The 23166-nt window shown below is 33.3% G+C and overlaps 3 protein-coding genes across 3 annotated transcripts; all 3 read left to right on the top strand.

Moving 5' to 3' along the window:
* Positions 1–12550: 12550 nt before the first annotated feature.
* On the top strand, positions 12551–13787 carry LOC139868353 (uncharacterized). Its single transcript, XM_071856685.1, has 2 exons — positions 12551–12945; positions 13217–13787. Exons 1-2 carry the CDS (start codon positions 12551–12553, stop codon positions 13785–13787), a joined length of 966 nt encoding a protein of 321 aa, XP_071712786.1.
* A 1689-nt stretch (positions 13788–15476) lies between these two features.
* Positions 15477–19186, top strand: LOC139866269 (receptor homology region, transmembrane domain- and RING domain-containing protein 2-like). Its single transcript, XM_071854455.1, has 4 exons — positions 15477–15867; positions 16106–16333; positions 17261–17665; positions 18362–19186. Exons 1-4 carry the CDS (start codon positions 15735–15737, stop codon positions 18922–18924), a joined length of 1329 nt encoding a protein of 442 aa, XP_071710556.1. The 5' UTR covers positions 15477–15734; the 3' UTR covers positions 18925–19186.
* A 540-nt stretch (positions 19187–19726) lies between these two features.
* LOC139868352 (uncharacterized) lies at positions 19727–20206 on the top strand. Its single transcript, XM_071856684.1, has one exon. The coding sequence runs from the start codon at positions 19727–19729 to the stop codon at positions 20204–20206; it is 480 nt and encodes a 159-aa protein (XP_071712785.1).
* The last annotated feature ends 2960 nt before the right edge of the window (positions 20207–23166 follow it).

Raw genomic sequence — 23166 nt, 5'->3', positions numbered from 1 at the left:
GATAATTTTACAAAACAAAAGATATATATATATATATATATATATATATATATATATATATATATATATATATATATATATATATATATATATATACTATAAATAAGTATACTAATACGACATAAAATTTCGTTTTAACTAATAACATTAAATAAATATCAAATAAGTATCATAAGGTAAAGTATTAATAAAATTATATATATAAGAATATTAATCTTAATACATAAAATAATATGTATACACTTGTTTGATTACGATTGTATGTTTTAATATATATAAAATTGATATAGGTTAGTGAATCCGAGGCCAACCATGCTTTGTTCAGTATCGTCGTATGAATATTTTTACTACAAAATATTGGATTGTGAGTTTCATTACTCCCTTTTTATATATATTTTTGGGACTGAGAATACATGCGCTGATTTTACTAATGTTTTACGAAATAGACACAAGTGATCAAAAACTACATTCTATGGCTGGATTATGAATATTGAATATCACCCCTTTTTAGCTTGGTAACCTAATAATTAGGAAACGGGTATGGCCCCTAATTGACGTGAATCCTAAAGATAGATCTATGGACCTCGACAAGTCCCATCCGGGGTACGGATGCTTTAGTACTTCGAGATTATTATTATTATATAGACGAGAGGTTCTGTTTGGGGATATTCTATGCATTAAAGTTAAGTCGGTTATCAAGCGTTCACCATATGAATGATTTTTAATTCGCGGGTTACGCGTACTATTTTGTACCCGGGTTACGTGTACAAATAAAAATATGAAATCTTGTGGTATATTAAAATGATAAAAATGAATGATTATGATAAACTAATGAACTTGATAATGCTAAAAAGGAACATATATTTAGTATCAATATCCTTCCAATATGTAAAGCTTTTAGTTGCAATTGTTCTATTTTTATGTAATATTTGTTTAAATAAATAAGTGCGAAGACAAAAGAAGAAAATGGCGATTTGAAGATGCAAATGACCAAAAAGCTCAAATGTACAAGATATAATTCAAGTGGTTCAATTTATTGATGAGAAACGTCTCAAAATTACAAGAGTACGAGCCGCAAAACGTAAAGTACAAGATATTAAATTATACGAAAGGACGTTCGAAAAACCGGAACCGGGACCTGAGCCAACTATCAACGCGCGACGCAACGGAGCTAAAATTACAAGTCAACTATGCACAAGAATATAATATAATATTTAAATAATTATATAAATTATTTATATATTATATATTATATTAAATAACGTCGACAAACTAGCAAACAAAAAATATGTGAGCTGGATCTGACAGCCATGCGATCACATGGGAAATAGGCATAAAACTCATGCGAGTGCATGAGCCCATGCGAGTGCATGAGCCCATGCGAGTGCATGAGATTTTCACTAAAATCTCATGCGACCGCATGAGTTACTGAAGCAGGCCACATTCTATAAAAAGTCAGTTTTTCGGACGAGTTAGGTACACAAAAATCAATCTCTCTTCTCTATGTAATATATTTATATTATAATTTTAATTTTAATTTAAGATTAATAATAAATTATGGTTTAGTTGGATTATTGTAAGAAATGTTTTACGAGTTTTACAGTCGAAACTCTGTCCGGGTAACGCTACGCAATTAATCACCACTGTAAGCTATGTTCTTCCTTTTTAAATTAATGTCTCATAACTAAGTTATTATTATGCTTATTTGAGCCGAAGTAATCGTGATGTTGGATTAAAATATTAAGATGGGGTTATTAGATTTTGTACCATAATTAAGGTTTGGACAAAGGACCGACACTTGTGAACATTGGACTATTGACTATTAATAGGTAGAGGGTATTGTCTAATCGAATGACAACTCATTGGAACCTGTCGAACCTATCTTCAAATTAGTTAATCTAATGATTATGTATGTCCTATTTAGTAATGTTTATACGACATCTTTTACGATCATTTAATTAATTATTCGGGTTGGGTAATTGATTATTCATTCTGATCAAGTGGGTAAATTAATATTCATATCTCATTAAAACAGGGGTGGATTACATACAAGGATAATTGGTGTAATTGTTAACAAAGTATTAAAACCTTGGATTACGCGCAGTCGATAACTTAGTGTAATTATTAACAAAGTATTAAAACCTTGTTACAGTTCGAATCCCTAATTAGTTGGAATATTTGACTTCGGGAATAAGGTTAATTTGACGAGCATTTTATAATTATGACCGATGGACTATTATGGACAAAAACCAGATAGGTATCAAATAAACCAGGACAAAGGACAATTAACCCGGACAACAATTAATTAAAATCAAAACGTCAAAATCATGATTACGGAAGTTTAAATAAGCATAATAATTTTATTTCATATTTCATCGTACCTTTATTTACTGTCATTTTAATTACTGCAATTTACTTTACTGCAATATTATTGTCATTTATCTTTACGCTTTATTTAAAACTGACAAACCGGTCATTAAACGGTAAAAAACCCCCTTTTATAATAATATTACTATATATAATTATATATTTTTTATATAAATATAGTTGTTAAAAATATAGCGTTAAACTCAGCTAGCTCCCTATGGAACGAACCGGACTTACTAAAAACTACACTACTCTACGATTAGGTACACTGCCTATAAGTGTTGTAGCAAGGTTTAGGTATATCCATCTATATAAATAAATAAAACTTGTATCATATTTTGCCGTATTTCGTAGTAAAATATAATCTATTTCGTACACACCTCTACGCACATCAAGTTTTTGGCGCCGCTGCCGGGGACTGCTTAAACGCCGGAAGCGAAACGCTATCTATATTAAAAAAAAAATTTAGTTTTCTTTTGTAAAAATACTTTTTAATTATTAAAAATACAAAAATATAAAAAGAAAATTAAAGTATATATTTCTAAGAGTTGTTTAAAATACATAAATTATAAAGTATTTTTATTTCTATTTTAGTTTTTAAAATTTAAGTTTTTATTTATTTTATATAAATAATTTAAATAATTATAAAACCGAATTTTAAAAACAGAAAAAATATATATATATATATATATATATATATAAAGCCTTGGCCCGAGAACTGTAGCAGCCCAACACCTGGCCAGAAACTCTACTCCATACGACCGCATGGAAATATAACCTCGAAGCCATGTGATCGCATGGCTTGAGTTGACAGGTCTGTAACCTCAGCCGACCAGATTAGGGTTAATAATTATAATTAATATTATTAATTAAAAATCTAATTAGGGTTTATTAATTAATTAGTTTAGTTTTATTTATTTAATTTGTATTATTTAGTTTAATTAGTTTTTATAAATATATAAAATAAATAGTTTTATAAAATAAATAATATAAAAATAATATTTTTATAAAAAATTGTACTTTTTACAACTTTAAGTTTATTTTTATATTTTGTATCTTTTTATTTGTTTTAGCGTAATATTTGTATTTTTCGTTCGTATTTAGTTTTAAGTCATAGTTTTTGCCGTAGTTATTTTTCTTTCTAGATTTTTAGGATTTGCCGTAAAATCCCTTAAGTGCTTTTTCTTTAGACTAAGATTTAGGTGCTTTAGAATTTTGCGACGCCGTTTTTATATTTTAGTACCTTTTTAAGTTATTGTCATTTTGGATATAGTATTTTTTTAAGCTTTAATACCTTTAGACGTAACTTTTAATTTTTAGTTTCTAGACTTTTAAGTTTCGACGCGCTACATTCTTTTTATTATTTTTCGACCTTTTATTTTTCGACGTTTTTCAACGCATTTTTTTTTCTTTCTTATTTTTCGCCGCTCTAGTTTTTAGGACATAGAATTTTCTATTTCTTCTCTAAAATTTCTTTAAATATCCACGAAAAATTATTTTAAGTAGTTAAATTGATAGACATTCAAAATTTTCTGGTTCGTAGTAATAGTTGGATTTGTTAGTGGCGAGTTGTGGGCTTCCGATTTAAATGGTCCTGGCTACCTGCTGCATCTATTGGCTATTCGAAACGTGGGCAAAATCAGAAAAGTCTATTAATTTGATAACTTATATAATTTTTATCTTTTATAACTAATAGGATATTCTGTGAATGCACCGAGCAAAACGTTCACCACCTTTCATACGTTCACCACATGTAACTCGATCAAGACATCTAGCCAATATTGTCGTCGTTGATTTTTCTTTAGAATCGTTATCTAGTCGACCAAGTACTCCAACTCAAATTTCCGATAATCCATTTTTTGAACCCGACTTCACTACCGAGAACCCGGAGGATATTCAAGGACAATTCCAAGATCCTGAACCACTAATCATTCCTCCTGAACCACAAACTGTTAAATCAGAATTCTCTAGTGATTCGTATTCAACAAATTCAATTATGGAAGTAACTGAACCTCTAAGTATGGAAGACCGAATGAGAGCCACACGTACGGGCCAAGGTCACGCCATTATTAAGCCAGATATTAATGCACCAGATTATGAAATCAAAGGACAAATCCTACACATGGTAACTAATCAATGCCAATATAGTGGTACGCCAAAAGAAGATCCAAACGAACATCTTCGAACCTTTAATAGGATTTGTACTCTATTCAAAATCAGAGAATTTGAGGATGAATAGATCTATCTCATGTTATTTCCCTGGACTTTAAAGGGAGAAGCCAAAGATTGGTTAGAATCGTTACCTGAAGGGGCGATTGATACATGGGATGTTTTAGTTGAAAAATTTCTTAAACAATTCTTTCCGGCATCTAAAGCCGTGAGACTTCAGGGAGAAATTGTTACGTTCACACAAAAGCCAAATGAAACTCTATATGAGGCATGGACAAGATTTGGAAAGTTGTTAAGAGGATGTCCGCAACACGGTTTAGACACTTATCAAATAGTACAAATATTCTACCAAGGATGCGACATTACTACACGAAAAGACATCGACATAGCAACTGGTGGTTCCATTATGAAGAAAACCGCAACTGAAGCTCACAAAATTATTGATAACACAGCCTCCCACTCACATGAGTGGCACCAAGAAAAAGATATCTTTCGTTCATCTAAAGCGGCTAGAGCCAATTCTAGCCATGACTTTGATTCCGTTTCCGCAAAAATAGATGCTTTCGAGAGACGAATGGAAAAGATGACTAAAGATATTCACACAATATGAATCAGTTGACAGCAATGCGGTGGACCACACTTAACGAAAGATTGTCACATTGAGCAAACAATGGAACAACGAGAGAATGTTTCCTACATGAACCAAAGACCGGAAAATAATTATCAAAATAATTATCAACCACCAAGGCCAAACTTCAATCGAAATCAAAACATTCTTTACAATCCAAATGGACCCAACAATAACTCGTATAACCAACAAGGTCCGAATAACCAACCAACTCAAAACAACACTTTCAATCAACAAAAACCTAGCTTGTATAAACCACTACGACAAACCGAAGAGAAAAAGCCAAATCTGGAAGAAATGATGACAAAGTTAATGGAATCTCAAACACAATTTATTTCATCTCAAACCCAAACAAATGAGAGGTTTGATCAGTCATTAAGAACTCAACAAGCTTCCATTTTGAATCTAGAAAAACACGTAGGTACTCTTGCTAGCATGATGAGTGAGAGGGAACAAGGAAAGTTACCGAGTGATTCTGAAGTAAATCCTCTGAATGAGAATGTTAATATGGTTTCAACAAATTCTGAAAAACCAACACCAGTAGATGGGAAGGTTTTTGATGTGAGTAACAATGAAGAAGTTACAACACCACCACCACCTGAGTATGTAAAGCCAGTGGTGGCACCATACAGACCACCCATCCCGTTTCCAAGAAAAGGAGTTGAGTATGAGCAAGTAATAGGTAATAAAGTTTGTGATACCTCTGGAAAGAAGAAGAAGAATAAGAAAGTACAAGAAACAAAAACCGTAAAGATAAACCCGGTAAAGACAGTTCCACCAAAACCTCCACTCAGGTTGGGTGATCCGAGTGAATTTATTGTTCCTTGTCTACTTAGTGATTGTGTCATGTATGATGCACTAGCTGATTTAGGTGCGAGTGTGAGTGTTATGCCTCTTTCATTATATAAGAGATTAGGAGTAGGTGAGTTAAGTCCAACAGAGATGAGTGTCCGACTCTTTGATCAAACCATTAGGCACCCAGTTGGAATTGCTGACAACCTACCCGTTCAAGTGGGTAATTTAACCTTTTTAGTCGAATTTATTGTCATTGACATAGAAGAGGACTCAAACATTCCTCTAATTTTAGGTCGACCATTCTTAGCATCCACCAGGGCGTTATTTGATGTAAGAAAAGGTAGAATGACACTTAGTAATGATGAAAAATCGATCACCTTTGTGAGTCGAAAGTCTAAATCTCCACCAACCAAAACCGCTGAACCAACAAAAACGATTGGTAAGAACCATCTTGTTTTACCAACTCCAACGGTAGTGCTTAACAGTAATAAAATGCCTAAGTGTGGGGAAGATGAAGTAACGCCTAATGATGACTTAATAACAAAGAACCCTGTTGTTGATACGAAATTAAATGATCCCGTTATTAACAGTTCAATGAAGAAACTTATTAAACGGATTCGCGATGCTAGAACCAAGGGGAACTTTAAGTTATGTAACCGGTTAGTATCCAATCTTTCGCCTAAAGAAAAGGCGAAACTAATTGAATTTGTGGATATTACACATGAATCCGACCAATGGCTTAAAGCAAAAGTCACAGATATGCAAGTTGATTATGGTCCAAGAGAAATTGACAATGAAGTTAATCACAAATTCGACACCACAGCTACCTAAGTGTGGGGAGATTCAAATGTTCTAAGAAATAATGCTGTCTAGGGTTAGTTGTTCTGTTCTCGTGTAGTTCCGAGAATGGAATCCGATTGGTCTTTTCCACTAGCAGACACTAAAGAACTAGTTTTCTTCCCCCCATTCTGAATTTTATTTTGTTTTGTAGGTTTTGTATAAAATTAATATGCATTTTTAAATTTAAGTTTTGTGTGATTTTAAAAAAAAAATTAAAAAACCCAAAAATCTTTGCTTTTAAAACAATTGCTTTAAAAATGACAAATTTTAAATTTTGTCGAGGGACGGACTAGGTAAACATATCGAAACTACCTAAAGTAAAAGGAAATAAAATTTTAAAAAACATTATTCATTTAAATTGTTTTAATAAATAAAGGTTTTTGTAAAATATATATATATATATATATATATATATATATATATATATATATATATATATATATATATATATATATATATATATATATATATATATATATATATATATTATATATGTTTGTAGTTTATCTTATGTACAAAACAGGGTAAAACAGCGCATTTTCAAAGACTGACATTAAAGTTCAGCAAAAGCTACTAATTTTGACGATAAGACGCAAAACATATGTGAAATTACAACAAAAGGAATGAACGATGAGGCGCGCCATCTATCATTCGACGAGCTTAGTAATTACAAACTGGGTATTTTTAATCACTTTTCTATACTAATCACCCTCATGAATTTATAATTATAAGTCTGATTTCTTGCAAATGAGGGCATTGCAAGATCTCAAGTGTGGAGAAGGGTTATAAATTCTCTCGGGTTTACACTTAGTTTAATTGCCAAATTTTGTGAAAATTTAAAAAAATTTCAACTAAATGAATTCAAAATCATGTTTATACATATTTATGAACGATAAAACTAGGTTATAATGCCGAAATTATTGTTACCTTGGAGAGAACATAAATGGAGAAACAACCCAAAACGTTAAAATTCATTTAAAATGAAATAGAGGAGAATAAAAAGGCAAAGAAAGAAATAAATAAAAGCTAAGTGTGGGAAGAATTTACCAAGTTCTTCAAAGCATATATCACATATTTGTACAAGATTATTGCAGGTACTTTTGTTTTGGACGATAATAATCAGTTTTCCCCAATTTACTGTAATATATTTGAAAGAAAGATGGATCTGCACGATGAATCAATTCCATCATTAAAAGGAAGTAAAGTCTTCCAAAAAAGACACGCGCTTCTTGATTTAGGTCAAGAAGTTGTCGTCCAGACCAGCTGTAGGTTGACGAAAAATCTAGAAAAGTCATCTCTAAAATCAGCAGGAAATCTACGGACCTCAGCATCAAACAGGGTCGCCAAGTGGTCAGACTTATCCTAACCATGAGAGGATCTGTCTCGTAAAATGGGGAGGGCGCCGTTCAAATTAGTTTGATAAGACTAATGAATCAGACCCCCAGAAAGGATAATCTCCTTAAAGATTAAAAATCAGCTTTTAAGACTGATATTACTCAATCCTTGAGATTGACTTTAAAGATTGAGAATTACAAACTCATGGAATTCAATGATATCTAAACTCGAGCTTGAACGAGAAAATATTTTGATCAAAATTAAAACCGATTTGTTTTCTGAAAACCTATTTTCAATGCGTTCATTACCATTGAACGTAAAATCCTAAGAATTCACCGAAATTCATTAGGTCACCTGAACCAAATTGGGTGTCAATCGTAAGAACGGTGGTTGCATAGCATGTCGAAGACAGGACCTTGTGCCAGACCGAAAAATTATAGGGTGATCTTTACTATTGCTCCTACAAAGGATAGTAATTGCATCCGACACGTTTTAGACCATGAACATCTGCATGTCATTAGATATTGCCTTAACAGTTGCTTGTTCAACACTTTCCTTTACAACCGGACGGTAGTTTACCGAAAGGTAATATACGGAGCAAGTATACTGGACGTGTGCTTTCCCAATACAAGGTTAGCAAGTGGGTGACACAAAACCATAAGTTTTGAGCTAAAATTTTCAAATCTGAAATCCACCAAACCCACAAAAACAATTTGCAAACACCGGTGAAGGGTTATTCCGAAAAACTTATCTAGGGTAAAATCTAGATTGAAATTTTCAAAAGATCAAATGTTTTCATAAAGATCCAATTTCCTTAAAGGATCTAAATTTTTGATAGTCATGTGGGACTGTAAACCACATCGTTACTATCATTGTTCATACCGCCGTATCAAAATCACTGATGTATAAAGTGTGAAAATAAAAAAGTGATTCGAGTGAAGTGTGATTTAATTTCAAATTCTGTATTGCTTGAGGACAAGCAACGTTCAAGTGTGGGGATATTTGATAATGCTAAAAAGGAACATATATTTAGTATCAATATCCTTCCAATATGTAAAGCTTTTAGTTTCAATTGTTCTATTTTTATATAATATTCGTTTAAATAAATAAGTGCGAAGACCAAAGAAGAAAATGACGATTTGAAGACGCAAATGACCAAAAAGCTCAAATGTACAAGATATAATTCAAGTGGTTCAATTTATTGATGAGAAACGTCTCAAAATTATAAGAGTACGAGCCGCAAAACGCAAAGTACAAGATATTAAATTATACGAAAGGACGTTCAAAAAACCGGAACCGGGACCTGAGCCAACTATCAACACGCGACGCAACGGAGCTAAAATTACAAGTCAACTATGCACAAGAATATAATATAATATTTAAATAATTATATAAATTATTTATATATTATATATTATATTAAATAACGTCGACAAACTAGCAAACAAAAAATATGTGAGCTGGATCTGACGGCCATGCGATCGCATGGGAAATAGGCATAAAACTCATGCGAGTGCATGAGCCCATGCGAGTGCATGAGATTTGCACTAAAATCTCATGCGACCGCATGAGTTACTGCAGCAGACCACATTCTATTAAAAGTCAGTTTTTCGGACGAGTTAGGTACACAAAAATCAATCTCTCTTCTCTATGTAATATATTTATATTATAATTTTAATTTTAATTTAAGATTAATAATAAATTATGGTTTAGTTGGGTTATTGTAAGAAATGTTTTACGGGTTTTAAAGTCAGAACTCTGTCCGGGTAACGCTACGCAATTAATCACCACTGTAAGCTATGTTCTTCCTTTTTAAATTAATGTCTCGTAACTAAGTTATTATTATGCTTATTTGAGCCGAAGTAATCGTGATGTTGGATTAAAATATTAAGATGGGGTTATTAGATTTTGTACCATAATTAAGGTTTGGACAAAAGACCGATACTTGTGAACATTGGACTATTGACTATTAATAGGTAGGGGGTATTGTCTAATTGAATGACAACTCATTGGAACCTGTCGAACCTATCTTCAAATTAGTTAATCTAATGATTATGTATGTCCTATTTAGTGACGTTTATACGATATCTTTTACGATCATTTAATTAATTATTCGGGTTGGGTAATTGATTATTCATTCTGATCAAGTGGGTAAATTAATATTCATATCTCATTAAAACAGGGGTGGATTACATACAAGGATAATTGGTGTAATTGTTAACAAAGTATTAAAACCTTGGATTACACGCAGTCGATAACCTGGTGTAATTATTAACAAAGTATTAAAACCTTGTTACAGTTCGAATCTCTAATTAGTTGGAATATTTGACTTCGGGAATAAGGTTAATTTGACGAGCATTTTTTAATTATGACCGATGGACTATTATGGACAAAAACCATATAGGTATCAAATAAACCAGGACAAAGGACAATTAACCCGGGCAATAATTAATTAAAATCAAAACGTCAAACATCATGATTACGGAAGTTTAAATAAGCATAATAATTTTATTTCATATTTCATCGTACCTTTATTTACTGTCATTTTAATTACTACAATTTACTTTACTGCAATTTAAATTCTGTCATTTATATTATCGTCATTTATCTTTACGCTTTATTTAAAATCGACAAACCGGTCATTAAACGGTAAAAAACCCCCTTTTATAATAATATTACTATATATAATTATATATATTTTATATAAATATAGTTGTTAAAAATATAGCGTTAAACTCAGCTAGCTCCCTGTGGAACGAACCAGACTTACTAAAAACTACACTACTCTACGATTAGGTACAGTGCCTATAAGTGTTGTAGCAAGGTTTAGGTATATCCATCTATATAAATAAATAAAACTTGTATCATATTTCGCCGTATTTCGTAGTAAAATATAATCTATTTCATACACACCTCTACGCATATCAGAACTCACCAACCTTTTGGTTGACACTTGAAAACATGTTTATTCTCAGGTATGAAAGAAATCTTCCGCTGTGCATTTGCTTATTTTAGAGATATTACTTGGAGTCATTCATAGCATATTTCAAAATACGTTGCATTCGAGTCGTTGAGTACATCAAGAATATTATTAAGTCATTTATAGTTGGATATATTATGAAATGGTATGCATGCTGTCAACTTTCGATGTAATGAAAGTTTGTCTTTCAAAAGCGAATGTAATGTTTGTAAAATGTATCATTTAGAGGTTAAATACCTCGCAATGAAATCAACTATTGTGAATCGTTTATAATCGATATGAACGGGGCATTTCATAAAGAACACATCAAATCTTGGATTAAAGTTAAAAAAATCCAACATGGGATCTCGTAAGAATGTTGTTATTGCTCGGTTGGTAGTTTTGGACGCGATTGTGGATGATGTATTATTATCCCATGAAGAAAGTATTGAACGGGTTAATCTTATGCAAGAACTATCATTGATGCAAAAGAATGATGATATGGATACTTATCAGAAAGCACGAGTTAAATGGGATTTGGACGGTGACGAAAATACCAAGTTTTTCCATAGCTTGATTAATCAAAAAAGAAATAATCAATCTTTAAAAGGTTTAATGATTGACGGAGAATAGGTGAATGATCCTAATCGTATAAAAATGGCTTTCTTCGATTTTTACAAAAACAAACTTGTTGCGAGACAATCTACACTACAGTTCCGTAATTATTTACCCGAGTCATCGCTAAACCATGAAGATTGTAGTTGGCTCGAAAGTCAAATTACCGAAAAAGAAATAAGAGATGCTGTTTGGTCGTGTGGGAGCTCTAAGGCTCCGGGCCCGGACGGTTTCACATTTCTTTTCATTAAGGCATTTTGGAATGAACTTAAGGCATCTATTGTATCTGAGGTTATGAAAGCTTTCGATTCAGGGTTAATTCCAAGAGGAGCATCATCAGCCTTCATTACTCTTATCCCCAAGGTTTCAAACCCTACTATTATTTTCGATTATCGTCTGATATCATTGATTGGGGTTTTTTTTATAAGATCGTGGCTAAATTGTTGGCAAACCGTATGGCTAAAGTCATTGATAAAGTCATTTGCAAAGAGCAGTCAGCTTTTATTTCGGGAAGGCAAATATTGGACGGACCTTTAATTTTAAGTGAAATAATGAATTGGTACAAGTTTAAGAATCAAAAACTTATGATGTTAAAGGTTGATTTTGAGTAAGCATATGATTCGGTGAATTGAAATTATCTAGATCATATGCTTGGTGTTCTTGGGTTTGGTATCACATGGACAAAATGGATCAAAATGTGTTTAAATTCGGCCAATACATCCATTTTGGTGAATGGTAGTCCCACTAAAGAATTCGAAATCAAGAGTGGTCTACGTCAAGGAGATCCGCTTAGCCCTTTTTTGTTTTTAATTATCATGGAAGGATTGCACCTAGAATTAAAGATGGCAGAAAATCTTAATTTTATTAAAGATGCTTCGGTTGGCGTTCCAAGAATGAAGATCTCACATTCATTATATGCGGACGATGTTATTGTTAATTCTGAATGGGATTATGAAGAAATGTCTAATATTATGCGTGTATTTCAGATTTTTCATACGATGTCGGGTTTGAAAATTAATGTCAACAAATCCAATTTTTATAGAACAGGGGTGTCCTTCGATGAACAGAATGTTATGGCAGGTCGAACGGGTCTGTCTATTGGATATCTTCCTTTCTCATATCTTGGATTACCTTTGGGAACAAATATGAATCTCATCAAGAATTGGTCCAAGTTAATCGAAAAGTTTAAAAAGAAATTATCTAATTGGAAAGTTAATCTTCTTTCGATTGGAGGAAGGTACACTCTCATAAGGTCGGTTCTTGGTAGTTTGGGCATTTATTATTTGTATATATTTAAATGTCCCGAAACCGTTTTAAAATCTCTAGAGAGATTGAGATCCACTTTTTTTTAGGAAGGTAACGTTTTAGCTATGGTCTCGATGGTGGTATTGTTAATGGCAATATTCATCCTAAGGGTATATGGGCTAATATGGTTGATACCTATCGGAAGGCACAAGTTTCTCACCTTATCCCTTTAATCCTATAAGATGGAATCTTGGTGATGGTAGAACTATAAAGTTTTGGAAAGATACATGGATTGGTAGTGAGTGTTTTGAAACTAAATATGCTCGTCTTTATCATTTGGAACAGAATCAACTATGTACTGTTTCTTATCGTTTGACAAATGGAAATTTGACTTGGCAATGGCGTCGTGAGTCTTTAACCGGAAGAAACGAATCATATTTGCAAGGGTTAATTCAAGATATATCTCAAGCTAATGTGTCTACTGTTCCAGATAGATATAAATGGCATTTGAATGGTGGTGATAACTTTTGTGTTAAAAAAATACGTGAATATATCGATACTAAATTGCTTCCATCGCTACAATCAACATTCAAGTGGTCGAAAGTGTTGCCTAAAAAGCTAAACATTTTTGCTCGGAGAGTGTATCTTGATAGACTTCCTACGAGACTGAATCTTTCAAGGCGTGGGTTGGAAATTGAATCCATCGGTTGTCCTCCTTGTGGTCATAACATTGAATCGATGGACCATATTTTCTTTTCATGTACCGTGGCTCAGCACCTTTGGTGTCGTATCAGATTACGGCTGGATATAAATATTCCACACTTCGTCTCATAGGATATGTTCAAGACTTGGTTTTTGAATTGGAATGCTTCATGGAATAAAAAAAAAACGTTTGTATGCTATCATTATCTCTACAATTTGGGCTCTTTGGAGACATAGGAATGGTGTGGTTTTTGCTAATCAAGAGTTAAAGAAGTCCGACCTTTTCGCTTTCATTCATGAATGTTCGTACTCTTGGTGTCGCTTTAGAGGCAAGGTTTATATTGGATGGAATGATTGGCTTATTAAGCCCATGTAATTTGTTTTATGTTTCTTGTTTGTTTTGGTCCTAGTTCCTTGCTAGGTCCATTTTTATTTTACCAATAAAGCTATTCCTAGCCGTTCAAAAAAAAAAAAAAAAAAAATTTGAAACAGATGATCTAGAAAATTACATTGGATAAAAACCCGAGTACATCCGACAATCTACTTGATTTAAGATACATTTGACTACCTATTTAAAACAAATACAAACCAAATACATTGAGCTATACTCAAAAATAGACTAATTTTATTAAACAAAAAAATTTGAATGTCAACACGTAAATCACACGTAACACCCTCATCTTCTAGCATAACCTAAATCCAATATCCAGCCCTATGATATCCCTAATCAATTACTACGTAATATGCAATTGAACTCAAACACGATAATGACAACGTCCACGACAAAACATATTCAAAGTTCAAATAAATTATGCCTTTCCTATGGCATATGCCACATTCACAAAAAAAAAAATAACATATGCCACATTCACCAAAAAAATAATTTGTATTTTATTTTTTTTCTAAATTTGTCCTACACAATACATACGAGTAGTATATATATATATATATATATATATATATATATATATATATATATATATATATATATATATATATATATATATATATGGTGAGATCCATGGAGAATCAAAGGTAGTAGAGAACCCATGGAACTCGTGTAGATTCAGTAAATCTGCTGCAGATTGACAAATTTTTTTTTTTTTTTTTTTTGCATATTTTTTTTTCTGTGCAGATTTTTTTTTTTTACAGATTGAGTCAATCTGCGTGCAGATTGACGTTTTTTCCAGTTTTTTTAATTTTTTTTTTACAGATCGACTTTTTTTTTTGTTTTTTTATGCAGATTGAGTCAATCTGCGTGCAGATTGAGTCAATCTGCGTTTTTTTTTCCGTTTTTTTTTTTGCAAATCGACTTTTTTCTGTGCAGACTGACTTTTTTTGTGCAGATTGACCTTTTTTGCAGTTTTTTTTTTTTTGCAGATTCACTTTTTTTCTGTGCAGATTGACTTTTTTTTTTTTTTTTTAAAAACTGGAAAAACCGTCAATCTGCAAAAAAAAAAAAAAAATCTGCACAGAAAAAAAAACTGCAAAAAAAAAAAAAAAAATTTGTCAATCTGCAGCAGATTTACTGAATCTACACGAGTTCTATGGGTTCTCTACATACCCTAAATCTCTAGGGATCCTTTCACTATATATATATATATATATATATATATATATATATATATATATATATATATATATATATATACCATATTTTCTATTTCTATTTTTCTATTTTCTATTTTTTAGTTTTATATCTATTTCTATCTATTCTATTTTTATTAAATTAAATTAAATTAAATTAAATTATTGAGATAATCATTCCCATGATAATTCACATCACCAACACCACTCGGCTCACTGTTTTTCATCAATCTCACCTCAAAACTATCAAACCCAATTTCCACCCACAGATTCTATTCCATATATCTGATATTAAACGCTTTTTATCGCTCCACAAAACTACAAATACCCAATTATCTCTCCCCAAAAAGCCCTAATTTTTATTAACATGTTTGGCTAGTGTAATTGAGGATGGAAGTTGATGTTTCCATCCCATTTTAAAACCCTAGTTTTAAATATTGGATCCTTTTAATTGGGTCGGCTGTTTTATTAGGGTTTCCGGATCCGGATAAGATGCTGTTATTGAATCATTGGGTGTTCTGTTGCTTTCTTTCTTTGATGATGATGACTCATGGGGTTATTGCTACTGTTGTTCTAATGGGAAATAATATAACTTTATCCTTTGATGATATTGAAGCCAATTTTGGTAAGCTTTTATTTTCTTTTTGCTTACTGCTTATAAAATTGTATTGTATTTGGAATTATATGCAAATTAGTTAGCTCATTTTAGCTGATCCAGCTTTTTATTGGATTATTTGATTTGATATTATCCTCTTTAGTGTTTGTGAAAAAAAGATAATTAATGTAGGGTTTTTATGGAATGGATATATAATGATATTTACTGGTCTTAAAATTTGTTGACATATATATGTATATGTATGCAGCTCCACCTGTGAAAGGGTCAGGTGAATGTGGAACATTGTTTCTAGCTGAGCCAGTTGATGCTTGTGGGCCGCTGAAAAATAATACGATCGAAAAAAGTGTAAATTCACCTTTTGTGTTAATAGTTAGAGGAGGAGGATGTAGTTTTGAGGATAAAGTTCGAACAGCACAAACTGCAGGATATAAAGCAGCCATTGTTTATAACAATGATGATACTGATCTGGTTGCAAGTATGGTTCTTTACTCGTATCAATATTTTGATGGCTTATTGTTTTCCTAAAATGGTCTACACAATATCTAAACTTTGGCTCTGAACTTAACTGTAAGAAATATGTGAATGCAATCCTAAATTTGCATAATAAACTTTATACATTATTAAATGTTAATTTCTTGATAGAGAGAATAGCTTGGATTACTTTTGACCTATTTCGCAAATTCGATATTGCTGTTTAATTTGCGTAACGTGAATAGAATATCCTTCTCTTACATTCTTTTGCCCTTTTACCCCTAATTAATTCTGCCTGTTATGAAATTGATGAATTTTATCTAAACTTGAATTCTTGATAATGAATAAGATATTATCTTCTTTTCATAAGAATGTATCACTTTACCATATTCACGTTAATAAAATTGAGACAAGGGAATAGTGTGTGTGTGTCTGTGCGTGTGCGCGCGTGTGTCTGTGAAATATAGGTGTGTAATTGGTGGTGTTGCAGAAGGTGGGAGTACTCGGCAAAAAAGATTTCCCGAATACTCAGTCCAAGTACTCGGATTATTCAAACTCGCGATTACTCGGTCAAAAGTTGATCAAAATTGGTCAAAGTCAAAATTGTTAGTAAATGTGCCGAATTGGGTTGACACGAAACATTTTATGTCCAAAGCTTTTAAATCTGGTGTTTTAGACATCATGATGAAATTTAAGTTTGCATGAAACACATTCAGAGACTTTTAACCTTTCAAGATTCTAACTTTTTTAGGTTTTTAGTTATCTATTGAAGCTCCGTCAGAGATTATATTATATTATATACATAATTAATTGACCCGTGTGTATAATGTATATATTATTATTTAGTGAACATTATCATATCTATACTAAGATATAATGTCTATATTTAGTTAACATTCAAATATCTAATCTATGCTTGTTAAAATCGCAGTGGCAGGAAATTCAGCAGGTATACATATACACGCTGTATTCGTTTCAAAATCATCGGGCTTAAAGCTTAGTAAATACGCGGGTATAACTACAATGGAATTGTGGATTCTTCAGAGTTACGAAAACTCAGCATGGTCAATTATGGCCATATCGTTCATTTCATTGCTTGCCATGTCAGCGGTTTTGGCGACATGTTTCTTTGTACGTAGACATCGTACAAGACGAGATCGTCCACATGGTTCTCGTGTTCGGGAATTTAATGGGATGAGTAGTCGGTTAGTTAAAGCCATGCCGAGCCTTGTGTTCACCACCGTTTTAGAAGATAATTGTACTTCGGCTACGTGTGCGATTTGTCTTGAAGATTATAATGTCGGTGATAAGCTTAGAATTCTACCATGTCGCCATAGTAAGTTTTCCTTTCGTGTTGTTTTTAGTTACCTAATATGTACAAAGATGTTTGGTTGGTGTGCCAACACATCTTTGTACAGTATATATATATATATATATATATATATATATATATATATATATATATAATGAATATATATGAGATATGCTTATAAAAACTATATCCGAATAGTGATTAGATTATTGAATAGATTGTAAGGCATATTAAGATATTGTAGACACTTCGAGCACTTTAGATGAGTTTATACTTTATACCATAAGGTTCAATTTAAACCATGGCAGCTGTTAAACTATTTTATCGAAAAATATTGTTTATGTGATCCTAATCAAGAATTGTTTTTACATTCTTCTTAAAATATGAAAAGGGTTTGTAGGTCAACCCAACTAGACCCATTTCAATCCATTTTAAAAGGATGATGATTTAAACACCACCAAAATTATCCGTACCCTCTAAATATGCATTATAATGTTGTACTGTACAACCATCTAAAGCAGTATTAGTGGTGTACGTATAATTTTGGTGGTCTACATATCAGTTCACATATTGAAATGATTCGTTACATCTAGAACTCGTTTTGACCTGCTTCTTTACCTGCCGTCTTACTATCCCTAATATTATATGTTTAATGCATGAGAATTTCTATTTAACGTGACAATTTATTACATTTTTTTGTTTATGATTGAATTTTGTCAGAATTTCACACAATCTGTGTGGACGCTTGGCTAACTGCCTGGAGAACATTTTGTCCCGTCTGCAAACGCGATGCAAAGACCACAAACGGTGAACCACCCGCATCCGAGCGAACACCTTTACTCTCATCGAACCCGGGTTCGATGGCTTCATCAACCATGTTATCATCTGTATATTCATCATCATATGCATCATCATCAAGAGCAATACAAATCGGCCAAACATCGCGTACAAATTCTAACGTTCATTACATCTCTAGTACACCTTACAATCTTCAAAGCCATCAATCGCCTTATAATATTACTCCATCACGAAGTACGTTAGACATTAGAAACATGACATCATCTTCACATAGATCTCATTTGATTTCGTCGAACTCTTTGGGTTACCCTTCTTTATCACCTCGAAATCCTAGACACCTGTCGTCCTCGTATTATTATAGTCCAGGTAACGCTTCATCGAGTTACATGTGGTCGTCTAGTCAGCAGCCGCACCCTTTGTGCCATAATGACTCAGCTGCTAGTTTTTCTCCGTATACTTCGGCTCATTCTCTTCCTGAATGTTGATGATTATGATGATCTATAAAGGGTTGGTTTACCTTTGATTTGGTTTGTTACTATAATGCTGCTGGTTTTCATTTTTATTTGGATATTTGTGATTGGTGAGTTATATATAGTTATTACTATTATTATATGTTTGAAAGTAGGATATTAGCATGTCTAAAAATGTGAGTTATGCTCAAAAGCTCATGGTAGCCATTGTTATTGATTAGATACATACACACTCTCCAGTTTTTGTACAGTAATAATAGAAGTGTATTAACTGAGATACTCGAGTTGTTCAAATTTGCAAGTTTCATCCAAAGAAGGGGGCAAAATGGGCAGGTTGGATATCAGGTCAAAGTGGATTTGGGTCAAGACAGACACTCTTGAAGGCTGAAGCATAGGCTGGGTTGCCTCGTTAACATTGTTTCAAACAAATATTTGTGATTCAATCTGCACACTTTAATCCACAGTGAGTCCTAGCTTGATCAGAATTCAGAAACTCTTTGCAAGTGCAAGCATCTTAATGCCAAGTTTTTTGGTTCCAATTAAATGACCTAGAACGTTAGTATTCAATTAAACACGATATTAACGATTAATCGTAATGATTTAACAATATCAGGTTTGGAATTCAATTCACATCAATTCATTATAAGTAATGCATGCACAATTACAGAGAGCAATAATCAAGAGTAACAATGGGATTTTGGGAAATATAATCCTCCAAAAGTCTAATGATCTAGTTTCCTTGTAACAAATTATACGAATGCAGTGATATTCGCATGAAACAAGTTAAAATCGTATCTCTTTAAATCTTCTATCAGAAATGCAGAGATATCTCATTTTCTATTGGCGTTTGTTACTTAACCGTCTCCCAGACAAAAAGAATCTTAAAGATCGCAACGTTAACTGCACAAATTTTTCTTGCTCCGATTGTGGGTATGTTTTGGAGGACTCGGCTCATATTTTCTTTACTTGTCCGACGGCGGTTCAAGTTTGGAACTTTATTACTTCGTGGACGGGTATTTTGATGCCTAGATGGTATAATGGTTTGGAGCTTAGGAATTGGCTAGCCTCGGCCTCGCCAAACCCGAAATCCTCTCTTATTCTTCATTGCATTTGTTTAGCAGCTCTTTGGTCGATTTGGAGGTTTAGAAACGATGTTGTCTTCAACTCCGGATTGTTCAAGAAAAGTCACATTTTAGATCATATTGTGGTTTCTTCTTTTGATTGGTTATTTTCTAGAGCTAAGGTAGCTAAGATTGATTGGAATGTTTGGCTTCAATTTCCTTTGAACTCTTTGTAATCTTTCTAGCGTCTTGCTAGTTTTTTTATTAAAATGTCGTTCTAAAAAAAAAAGAAATGCAGAGATATTCGATTAAATGAGATCTCTTCATTTTTATCTTCTTAAGTCTTCACGAATATTGAGCAAGTCTTTGAAATTGATCTTGATCTTGTCAACATCTGTACTCTCTAGTTTATGTCAGAGTCTATGTTCTTCACTGCAAACCAGAGTCCATGATACTCAGACTCAAACTGAACAATACTTACGCTTAGCAAAAATACTTTTCACTCATTAGATTATATATAATAATTTTTCCAACAATCTCCTCATATCCAATGATGTCATAACTCTATACAAACATTAAGAAACAAAAGTAACTTAGATCTTTTATGTTAAGAATTATTACAGACTCAAGTTGTACATTCATGCTTGTCCCTTCTTTCTTCTAACATAAACACCTTCTTGTATTTGCTCTGCTTCCTTCTCTTCAGACTCAAGGGCCAATCTCTCCAATTTGTATGGATCCTTCGCTAACTTCCTGGGTACATTTTGCCCCGTCTGCAAACGCGATGCAAGTGTAAGATTTTGAAACCCGTGCATTATTATTGATTATGGAATCGGTATTTATAGAGTTGATATTAACCCTAATGACTAACTAAACCCCAATGGACCCAAGCCCACAAACGGACTTGAGCGTAACATAATCCGTCTAACACTCCCCCGCAGTCCGAGCGACGAAATCGCGAAAGCTCGGACTGGAAGAAAACGCTAAATACAACTTAAACAAATAAAAGTAACTTCTTTTTTTTTCTTCTTCTCTTGTTTGATGCGCCAAATAAACAGATATTCACGGATGTGGTTGCATATTGCTTGACTGCGTATTTCTTTTCCGTATCATCTTTTTTTCTTTTACGCCGTGACTTGCTTTGTCTAAGGATTGAGCAGGACTTGGGCATAGAACTTTTGTCGACGATAACTGTCATCTTCAACGCTACAAAAGAGAGTTTTTTTTTCTTCTTCTTTTTTTTTTTATGATGATGATCGAACATAATACATAAGGATCATATATATACGCTAAAACTCTAACAATAAATGGGTTGAGCCCAACTAATGTAATACATGGGCTAACAATCACTAGGCTAACATCCCCCCGCAGTTTGAGCGGGAGTGTTTCAGACACTCAAACTGGATCGAAATTCGTCGAACAAAGCATATGGTAGACCTTTGGTAAAAATATCTGCAAACTAATATCTGGACGGAACATGCATGATCCGAACCTGTCCCTGAGCAACTAAGTCGCGAACAAAATGTATATCAATCTCTATGTGTTTGGTTCGCCGGTGTTGAACTGGATTAGTGGAGAGATAAAATGAGCTGACTATCACTGTAAACCAATGTGGCAGAGGTGAGCGGACAGTGAAGCTCGCGTAGTAGATTACGTATCCTTTCGGCAACAGCATTGGCAACACCACGATATTCCGCTTCGGCACTGGAGCGGAAGGGCGTTAGTTGCCGCTTGGAAGACCATGAGAGGAGATTATTGCCGAGAAAAACACAATAACCAGAGGTGGAGCGTCTGGTGGTGGGGCAACCTGCCCAATCTGCATCAGAATAAGCTACCAAGGTGGTGGGGGAAGACGCGTAGAGCTGCATGCCAAGTTCAGTAGTCCCCCGAACATAGCGAATGATCCGTTTGAGAGCGTGGAAATGTTGCCTTCGAGGGTCATGCATGAAGAGACAAATCACTAGGCTAAAACCCTAATAATAATAAATGGACTGAGCCCAACTAATATAATACATGGACTAACAATCACTAGGCTAACAACGAGGACCGCCAATGGTGAACCACCCGCATCCGAACAAACACCTTTACTCTCATCGAACCCAGGTTTCATGGCTTCATCAACTGTGTTATCATCTGTATATTGATCACCAAGAGCAATATAAATCGGCCAAATGTCACGTACAAATTCTAACATTCATTCCGTCTCTAGTACACCTCACAATCTACACTCTCTTCAAAGCAACCAATCACCTTATAATATCATTCCATCAAGAAGCGCGTTAGACATTAGAAACATGACATCATCTTCACATAGATCTCATTTGATTTCGTCGAACTCGTTGGGTTACCCTTCTTTATCACCTCGAAATCCTAGACACCTGTCGTCCTCGTATGATCATAGTCCAAGTAACGCTTCATCGAGTTACATGTGGTCGTCTAATCAGCAGCCGCACCCTTTGCGACATAATGAGTCAGCTGCGAGCTTTTCTCCGTATACTTCGGCTCATTCTTTACGTGAATGTTGATTAGCTCTCAAGGGGTTGGTATCTATTGCTATTATAATGTTGTGCTGGTTTTCATTTTATTTCGATATATGAGATTGGTGAGTTATAGTTATTTTATATTTGAAAGGGGGATAATAGTATGTCATTGTCTTTGACATACAAGCTTCTAGGAGCTTATGAAAGCTCAAGCTTTTTTTTTTTTCATAAGCTCCAGTTTCTAGCTTTGTTGGTAGAAAAATACTCAGAGCTTATGAAAAAAATAAGTTTTGGAATAATAAGGCAGTTATTAGCTTATGAAAATAAGCTAGGAAGCTTGTGAAAGTAAAATTACATTATTTATTATTTATCATTTATTTTTTGTCTTTTTATGTGATTTTACATACATAACCTCCAAGCTACTACGTTACCAAACACTTATAAAACCTAAGCTCCAGCTTCTAGCTCAATAAAAATAGTTCCAAGCTCCAGCCCCAGCTACAGCCTCCAGCTCCAACTACAAGCTAGTTTCATCTAAACACACCCATTGAGTGTGTTTGGACGAAATTAGCTGGAGCTCGAGCTTGTACCTGGAGCTTATGGGTTAGAGCTGGAGCTGTAGCTTATTTTTAAAGCTGGTAGCTGGAGCTTATTATTTTTTAAAAGTGTTTGGTAAACTAGCTGGAATTTATTTTTCAATTCATAAGCTCTACTTT

Source organism: Rutidosis leptorrhynchoides, chromosome 9 (assembly GCF_046630445.1).
Source record: "Rutidosis leptorrhynchoides isolate AG116_Rl617_1_P2 chromosome 9, CSIRO_AGI_Rlap_v1, whole genome shotgun sequence".
Taxonomy (NCBI): domain Eukaryota; kingdom Viridiplantae; phylum Streptophyta; class Magnoliopsida; order Asterales; family Asteraceae; genus Rutidosis; species Rutidosis leptorrhynchoides.
This window is presented reverse-complemented; position numbering and strand designations above follow the sequence as displayed.